This window comes from Urtica dioica, chromosome 9, assembly GCF_054948205.1.
Source record: "Urtica dioica subsp. dioica isolate 48M chromosome 9, U.dioica_male_clone48M_v1_H2, whole genome shotgun sequence".
Lineage (NCBI taxonomy): Eukaryota > Viridiplantae > Streptophyta > Magnoliopsida > Rosales > Urticaceae > Urtica > Urtica dioica.
The window spans coordinates 15,698,867-15,708,098 of record NC_142764.1 but is presented as its reverse complement, the minus strand read 5'-3'; the positions used below and the strand labels follow the sequence as shown (position 1 = coordinate 15,708,098).

The 9,232-nt window shown below is 35.7% G+C and overlaps 1 protein-coding gene across 1 annotated transcript; it reads right to left on the bottom strand.

Moving 5' to 3' along the window:
• Nucleotides 1-6,912: 6,912 nt before the first annotated feature.
• On the bottom strand, nt 6,913-9,032 carry LOC149385271 (peroxisomal membrane protein PMP22-like). The gene is made up of 7 exons (XM_089625909.1): nt 8,762-9,032; nt 8,417-8,515; nt 8,159-8,260; nt 7,928-8,003; nt 7,457-7,527; nt 7,285-7,370; nt 6,913-7,164 (listed from the first exon to the last, which is right to left on the bottom strand). The coding sequence occupies exons 1-7, from the start codon at nt 8,831-8,833 to the stop codon at nt 7,110-7,112; spliced, it is 561 nt and encodes a 186-aa protein (XP_089482035.1). The 5' UTR covers nt 8,834-9,032; the 3' UTR covers nt 6,913-7,109.
• Nucleotides 9,033-9,232: the final 200 nt, after the last annotated feature.

Below are 9,232 nucleotides of genomic sequence, written 5' to 3'. Positions count from 1 at the left end.
GGTAACGTAGATTTCGTGTAAAAAAAATATAAGATATGGTAAATTAGAATTAGCAATATCTAACTATTGTGTAGAAGAACGGCAAGTCTTCAATAATACGCAAAAACCTCCTAAATCTTTCATCGATTGCAACGTTGGTCACTTGCCCAAGCAAGTACCCGTAGACGAAGACTAAGAGGCCAAGTTTAAAAGCATCGTCCACATTCGCACAAGCATTGAACGCGTCTATTAACGCACTCAACTTGCAATTGTCTCTACCGTTTAGGTATTCTGTGATCAATCTGTCGCTCTTGCGCTCTTGTTGTTCTGTCAAACTCGGACCATCTTCATACGTGAAACCGCTTACTAAAGCGTATTCAAGGCGTCCAAATATCACTCTTTGACAATCTATACCGAAGTGTATCTCTCCCCGTGCAGTGGGCTCGATCCTCCTCTGAAGCAAATTATGTATAAGCACGCCCGAGTATTGTAACTCGACTTGATCCTTCGTAAAAAATTGCTCAAATGGAGTCCCGATAACTCTATCCAAAATCTCCAACTTGAAAAATCTCTCATACACTTTCTTCAATGATGTGGACCCAAGATACGAGACCCGAGCCGGGAAATCCACTTCATAAAGGTATCTCAAATGATCCTACAAAAGACAAAAAACACAAAAAATTAGTCAAAAAATCATTTTCAGTCGCAAATGGTCGCAACGCATCGTATTTGGTCGTAAACTGTCGCAATTGGTCGCAAATCGTCGCAATTGGTCGCAAAATATAATTTTTTTAAAAAAATTAAAAATATCGCAACCAGTGGCAATTGGTCGCAACCGGACGCAATTTGGTATGCATTTCATCGCAACCGGTCGCAATTTGGTATGCATTTTATCGCAACCGGTCGCAATTGCTTGAAGTTCATCGCAAATTCCGGGAAAATTTTAAAACCCTAACTTTTCAAAATCGATTCAAATCTATCCAAATGGCCCTAAATCTTTAATATATCTATCCTAAACACATTTCTAACTATTAAATACTAGATTTAACAAGAGAATCGAAGAAAAAACTTACCATTTTCTTGGATTGAGACCCTCGAGCTCTTGGACCACCACCACCGCCGGAGTTCAAGCATTGTCCACCGGTTTCCATCGCAAGAGGACGCAATACGTTGTACTTGGTCGCAACCGGTCGTACGGCGTCGCGATCGGTCGGAATAGTGGAGAAGGGAATATCGGGTTTGAGAGAGGGAGAGAATGTGAGGAGTGAGCGACTGTTTTTTTTTCTGCTGTTTTTTGTGTTTTTATTGTTTTAAGGGTATTTTTGTCCATTTTGGGACCAAAGGTTTAGTTTTAGATATTTTTAAAAAACGTGGTCTAATAATGATATTTTGTATACAATTAGGTCCACTTTATGAAATTGCTCTAATGATATAAGCGGTTATGATAAACTTGTTGGCTTTGTAACTTGTGCATGTGCTTTTTAATATATATATCTTCTGATAATATATATATATATATATATATATATATATATATATATATATATATTATCAGAAGATACCAGCTAGAGCTAGTTCTACTTATATAATGCTATGTTTTTTTTAAAAAAATTAACAGGGGCCTTGACCCGTTGACATACAAAGTTAAGCATATGAATTAAAATTTTCAATCTCTTCCAGCTCCGATGCCTAAGATTAAACCATATTTATAAATGGGAAAATAACACATTTATACCCTGTGTTTTAGTGAAATGTCGAGTTTAACCATCGATTTTCAAAAATATCGAGTTCATACCATCTGTTTAACTAAAATGACAAAATTATACCATCTGTTTAACTAAAATGACAAAATTATACCCTAAAATGAATAACGTCACAATTTCCCTTTCATTGATATTAACTATTATATAAGAAAAACCAAATCAAATCTAAATCAGTACCCTAATTTCCAAATTCTCAATTTTGAAATAAAAATAGCCTTAAATTGAAATTAAATCATAAAACTCATACCTCCTAAGAAATGACTTCGTTCCGTGTTCGAATTGTAACTCTAAATCCTGGATTCTCTTTTCGAATATGCGATTTTGATGACTATCAACTATCGATATTTACCCATTTGCCTCTTTATGTGTTCTTCACAATTAAGAGACTATTGTTTTTTTTAGTTTTTAAATAAATTACATATATGGCGCGAATGAATAAAGATAATTGGTGTTTATATATAAATATTATAGTCAACGTCAATGAAAAGTCAATAAAAAGAATATTCGTGACACTGTTGTCTATTTCAGGGTATAATTTCGTCATTTTAGTTAAACAGATGGTAGAATTTCGTCATTTTAGTTAAACAGATGGTATGAACTCGACAGTTTTGAAAACCGATGGTTAAACTCGACATTTCACTAAAACACATGGTATAAATGTGTTATTTTCCCTTTATTAAATTTATGGAGGCGATCAAAATGATGAGATGGCGTATCTATTGTGATAACAAAAATCAGTAACACACCATTCATTATATATATATATATATATATATATATATATATATATATATATATATCCACTCAACACAAGGAATGGCAACTGTAGGGGCGGAACAAGGAATTAAAGTCAAGGATGGTCAAATATAAAAAAAAATTATAAAAATATTTTATCCTTGTACAATGCATGTCGCTCAATAAATACGGGGGAATGACCATCTAAAATAATAGTCTCATCCATGTTTGCGCCTTTTCCTAGTAGATGAACTTGGGACGCTCTGTGAATTTGGCGGAGACGGTGATGAAGGACGGGAGTTTTATGAGGGTGGAGGAGGGGATCGCGGTTGAGGAGAGGAGTTGCGTGGTGGAGGGGATCGTGGTGACGGAGGGGAGTTGTGTGGTGGAGGAGGGGATCGTGGGTGGAGGAGGAGAGTTGCGTGGTGGAGGAGGAGAGTTTCGTGGTGAAGGAGGGGATCTAGAATTTATAGGTGGAGACGAGTTTCGTGGTGGAGAGCATTGTCGTTGTCGTTGTGTCTGATAGTCTGACAACCTAATGTCATCCAATCCGAACGTACCACGAATTACCGAATCGGGAGTTGGAACCGAACCACACCCATCCTCGGGTACGGATGGCATTTCAGAAACTCTTCTAGGCGGGTTTCCAACGCAACCACTATCACGGCTGTTGCGAGTGGATCCAACCCATGGAGAATCGAGCCCGGATGGAATTTTATTTATTTCCAATATCAATTGTAATTTCTCCGTGTCATCTTCTCTCATCTTCCTCAAATATAAATAACCTTCCAACGTAGTGTCGTTGGTTATCTCAACAGGTTTCATGGCACCAGCCATCGCGTATGCAACACCAATGGTATGAGTGGATGGTGATTTGCCCAAATTCACGTAAATGATTTGCATCAAACTAGCGAAGTTAACTTTATACGACACCATGATTCCGAAAGATCCATTCTCATGATAACAACCAGGTTCAACCCAAGTTCCACTGTGCTTGAAAAATAAATAAATAGCCACCATCACTGCGTACAAAAAGCATAGGCAGAGTTATTAATTATTTGTTGACTTCAGATGTCAACAGTTGACGTCCATTGTTGACATCTGAAGTAAAAAAATCATTATTTGTTGACTTCAGATGTCAACAGTTGACGTCCACTGTTGACATCTGAAGTCAACAATTGATGAACTTTGTTGACGATATCATACTAACTGGTGAACATACCCAGACCAAACAGAACATTTGAATCTCTTTAAACTATCAAAATGACAGAACTTGAACTTTTTGAACCAAATGCGAGACAAACCTTGTGTGCAAGCTGGTCTTGGACGACGATCTTCTGCGCGGGGTGGTCTTGGACGACGAACTCGTGGGCGTTTGGGTCTCGTAGGCATTTGGCTCTGCGTGACGTTTGGGTGTCGTATGGGTAGAGACACCGAGGGTTTTAGAGACTGACGGAGAGAGAGAGAGAGAGAGAAAGAGAGAGAGAGAGAGAGAGAGAGAGAGATTCAGGGATTAATGTGAGATATGAGCGGGATATAGAGAGTTGGTGTGGGTTGTAAGAAAAATTTAAGTGGAGGGTAAAAGTTGTACATTTTAGTAAGTGGTATTTGTGGCCAAATTATGACTTTAGTGGGAAATTGGAAAAAGTTAGTGATTTGGTAATAAATGGGACAATTTCTCAAATATTAAATGACTCAAGAGAATAGGATAACCATGCATTAAGCGCATTTAAGAAAATATAGGCAAAATTTACGGTTATAGAATTATTTTAAAAGAAAAATGAGGTAGTTGTGGAATTATATATAAACAAATGAGAGTTACAAAATTGTATAAAAAAGGAACAATAACACATTTATACCCTGTGTTTTAGTGAAATGTCGACTTTAATCTTTGGTTTTAAAAAATGTCAAGATGATACATTTTGTTTAACTAAAATGACGAAATTATACCCTGAAACGGATAATAGTGTCACAAATCTCCCTTTCATTGATATTAACTCTTATATAAGAAAAACATAATCAAATCCAAAACATTATCCTAACTTTCAAATTTCCAATTTTGAAATAAAAATAGCCTTAAATTGAAATTAAATAATAAAATTCATATATCACAAGAGATGACTTCATATTATGTTCGAATTGCAACTCTGAATCATGAGTTCTCTGTTCGAATCTGTAATTTTGATGACTATCAATTGTCGATTTTAACCATTTTGCCTCTTTTTGCGTTTGTCACGATTAAGAGACTGTTGTTTATTTTTTGGTTTTTAAATAAATTACATATATGACGCGAATGAATTAAGATAATTGGTGTTTACATATAAATATTATAGTCAACGTCAATGAAAAATCAATAAAAAAAAATATTTGTAGCACTGTTATCCATTCAGGGTATAATTTCGTCATTTTATTTAAACAGAATCTATGATCTCGACATTTTTGAAAACCAAAGGTTAAACTCGACATTTCACTAAAACACGGGGTATAAATGTGTTTTTTTCCCTATAAAAAATTAGAGGCATTTAGCCAATTTCCATATTAAAATAAGATATTGATGGAGTTTTTTCTAAAATTTGGAGGTGGCCTGGGCAACCCCCGTGGTTTACATAAGTCCGCCACTGAGCAACGGATCAAGAATGAACGGGTGCACATATACCGACACCGGGTAATGGGTAATCCATTTTCTCAAATGGGTTGGGTAATGGGTAATACTCGTTCGGGTGGCGGGTATGAAATTTCAATACCCGTTAACCCGGTTCACAAATAAAAAAAGTAAAAAAAAATTAAAATTAATTACTCAATAAGTCTAAGTATAACTTATAAAGTACAATTTACAGCCAAAATATAATTTAAAGAGAGTACTAGTAAGCTAATTAAAATTCATAGTTACAAAACAAAAAATTCAAATGGTTGAAAGGTATCTAATTCTTAAAAAATGTTATAAAAGAATTATAAAGGGTTGGGTTAACGGGTTAACCGGTCGGATAAAGGTTTCGTGTACCAGTACTTGTACCCATTTAATTGTTAACGGGTATTACCCATTAACACGTTTTGAATGGTTATTACCCACTCGTTTAGATCGGATAACGAGCGGATAAACGGTGTGTTGGGTAATAATGTCATCCCTAGACACACCAATCCCAATCATATTAGAAACCATATAAATAAATATAGTTTATAGTGGCATGTGATGCGTTGATGATGGCTAGCTAATATTTTTGATGTGCTGGATTGCTGCGGAGTAGGAGGAGGCAAGATCCTTGATAACGTCCTACACCTTAGTCCCACGTGGCAATTCCAAGAGATGACCAATATTGAGGGATTGGAGGCTTGAAAATGACTCGTCTCATCAATCTTGAAGATATGATTAATTTGGGGAGCCGCTGCGAAGCATAAGAGGGCAAGATCCCTGATGATGTCCCACACCTCTACCACGTAGTGCTCCCCAGTCAATGTCGCTCTCACCACGAATTGTATGAAAAATACGCCGCCCAGTATCGAGCATCCCCAAACATGTTGATTGCCTCCGTCTTTTTTTTCGTAAGATTCTTGGTTTCGTTCCCTGTGGTCATGCCTTCTTGAAAGCTAAGCTGAATTATGGTAGCTAACTTGGTCTACTGATAATCCCGCACATACATCAGCTGAGAGGTCTTTTGTTCAAGTTTCATGGGTTGCAGAAATGCATACCCCCTTATGATTTATCATAAATTATGTAATCTTGGCCAATAATGCAACCTGCATTTTGCACTACTAATTTATCATGTGATCTTGGTCAATACCACTTCTAAAAAAAATTAAGTTGAGTTCCTCCTTTGAAAAAATTTAATTTTATTTGTAGTTGAATGAATATCAAAATTAAAATTAAAGTTTGATATAAAGTAAGAGCGCATTTCTAAGAAAAAAAAGTTTAATATTATCAATTTTATTGAGTGGACCACTCAAATCTTAACCACAACTCACATGATAATAAATATTTTTTATTATCCATTTTCTCAACATTATTCAAACATTAAAATCATGTTCAAAATTATTTAAATCAAATAATAATTTGACTATCCTAAGAAAAATTGTAAATTGACTTCAATTTTGTTAGTCAATTAAAACCATTTTCCGATAATAGAAACGGTGAGTGGTCAAAGTACGCGCTGCAATGGGATAGTATCATAGTATTATTCAATTTCAACGAAAAATTCCACATTGCAAATTATAATAAATCAACAAGCATAACAAAACATATAAATCAGAGATTCAAACCTCAGCCCTTGTTAAATTTTTCTTCCCCCAACTCGACCCACCAAATAAATCACTTTTTTAGTCGCATCACACGCTCTTAAACATGGGGCATGCGCCAAGCAGAGTCAACGTGACATCGCACGTGTGACCTCAACCAAGCAAAGTAGAGATTATTGCATATTGGGAAAAGACATCACATAAGCATTCGCAATTGGCGATAATTGAAGCTTCAATTGTTTTTATTTCTCAATCAACATGGCCATGGAAACACAATTAATAAGCATTCAGATTCAGATTCAGTACACAACAAACAGCAAAGCAGATCAATAGGGCCATGATTATGAATTAAATATTCTAAGTAGCAGTAATGGAACTGAAGCTGTAAAATATATTTTGCCCTCACTTGGGCTTTGGTAAAGCCACCGATCTTGCTCGAAGATTTAAGAAAATTCCCCTACAAAATAACAAGCAAAAATATCCACCGTTATTCAGCCATCGAAACACTGAACTGATCATTAAAAAAAATATCACAAAAATGGAAAATTTTAAATTTGATATAATAATAGTAATTTACCAGCAAAACCCAACCAAGGCCTGGAAAACGACACGCAGTTGTAGCGGCACATACTGGTGGTTGATCCACCCAATAACCGGCCAGACCTGTGTGATATGATATACGTTGTTAAACCATTATATAGCAATCCATGTATTTTATTGAAAAGTCGGAGCAGAGGTTAAAAAAATACCATCCATGAACTGTATTGTAAAGCTGGGTAATCCTTCTTTACTTTAGCTTTCACTTGAAACCAAGGCCTACCTGCATTTCACATTTTTCATTGCGTAAGGACACTTTTAATAAACCGATAGATGTTCACACTAAGCCTCTCTGCTAATTCAGGTTTCTCTTAAAGGCTGCCTTTTTTAACTGTTTAGAAGACTTAAAAAAGTCAAACCTTACACTAGTTTTAAATAATCCCTTTTTTTCTTCTTTACCAAAATCTCTTACAGATCAAGTTAAAGTCTTGTGTTAAAGTCATCTCTTAATCCTATGATTCCTACTATGATTAATGTTTCTAAGCCTATAAAATTTAAAAATAGCCACCTAGGTCAGTTTATTTTTCATATTTGCATTGAGAGAGTAACGATCTGTTTTATGTTCATACGATTTTTTTTATCAATAATATCTACAGATTTCATTCGGTTATTATCAAACTCACCCTCCACGGCCAACCCGTAGTAAACCATGAAAACCAAGTTGTTCCAAGGAGAAACGGTCAGCTGTTCGAAAAGCACCTGAAACGATCCAATCAAACCTCTTCAGAGATTGTTGATTTTTTTTTTCTTCTAAGTCGAACAAACCAACCTATGTCTTGGGAATGCTAAGACTCTTTTACAATTTATTCTTAAACCAACAGGTTAAATCATTCCGGGTTGCTGAGATTTTGTACCTTCTTGGCGACTGTTTTGGTGTCATTCTTCCCCGAGAAGATCTTGTCAAGTAATTTATGTGCGTAATGGCTGAACGGACCAAGGTACGCAGCTCCAAGAAGCTTGAATTCATACACATTGACCAAAACAACCATGTATTAATTCGTGATACTATGATATGGCAATCCAGAACATGACATATCACGAATCCAATCCAATCTTAAAGATCTGTAATGTTATTTCGTAATGATAGAGAGAGAGATGGGTTAGCGAAATACCACTTTGAGAAGAAGCCGCCTGATTTGAAGTTTCTGAATCCCAGTCAGCTTCTGAGATACCACATCACTCACCGCTGACAAAACCCCTGCTAGAATCGCCTGAACACATTAAAAATTCATATCAGTATGTCATTTGATTGATTCACATGAAAGAGACGCAACATTTTTCAGAAAGATGGAAAAAAAAAATGGGCATCTTCTTAGCAACAACGATCAGAAGGTCAACAACGAAAACCCAAAAGGAATATAGAGAAAATTAAGAAAAGATCGGTGATTTTCATCTCATGTCCACTACCAAAAAAATAAAATCCATCAAACAGAAAGAGAAGAAAAAAAAGATTGGACCTTTGTTCTGAGAGGATGACGCTGAAGCTGAATCATGAACTGTTGCAAACCGTTCTTGGCGACGGAACCCATGGATTCTTCAAATTGGGATTTCCGAAACCACGATCGCAGGCTGTGTCTGTTTCTGGGCTGAACTACCAATTATGCTATAATAAGGAGTCAAAGATACAGCCTTTGGGTTCGGCTGTTGACCATCTAGACTCTCTACTTCTTTATTTATACTCTGACGGGGGTGGATGGATTAAGATATACAACCGATTAGATTAAATGAATTAATCTCCTCTTTATATAATACAATAAACTATAAAAAAAAAAAAAATCAATCTCGTGCGTTGGTTGGTAGAGAAAACAAAATATGGAAAGTCTGGTGGGGAGATTAGGATGATTTTTGTTTCCTTTTTTCTTTATGTGTTTAGAATCCATTTCTTTTCCTTCTTTTCATTCAAATTTTTTTCCTTTTTTTTTATTTGA

Coding starts and splice junctions, on each gene's coding strand:
- LOC149385271 (XM_089625909.1), bottom strand. CDS start 8,833: ATGGGTTCCGTCGCCAAGAACGGTTTGCAACAGTTCATGATTCAGCTT. Junction 7,371..7,456: donor TACAATACAGTTCATGGATG/GTATTTTTTTAA, acceptor CATATCACACAG/GTCTGGCCGGTTATTGGGTG. Junction 7,165..7,284: donor GCCTTGGTTGGGTTTTGCTG/GTAAATTACTAT, acceptor GTTATTTTGTAG/GGGAATTTTCTTAAATCTTC.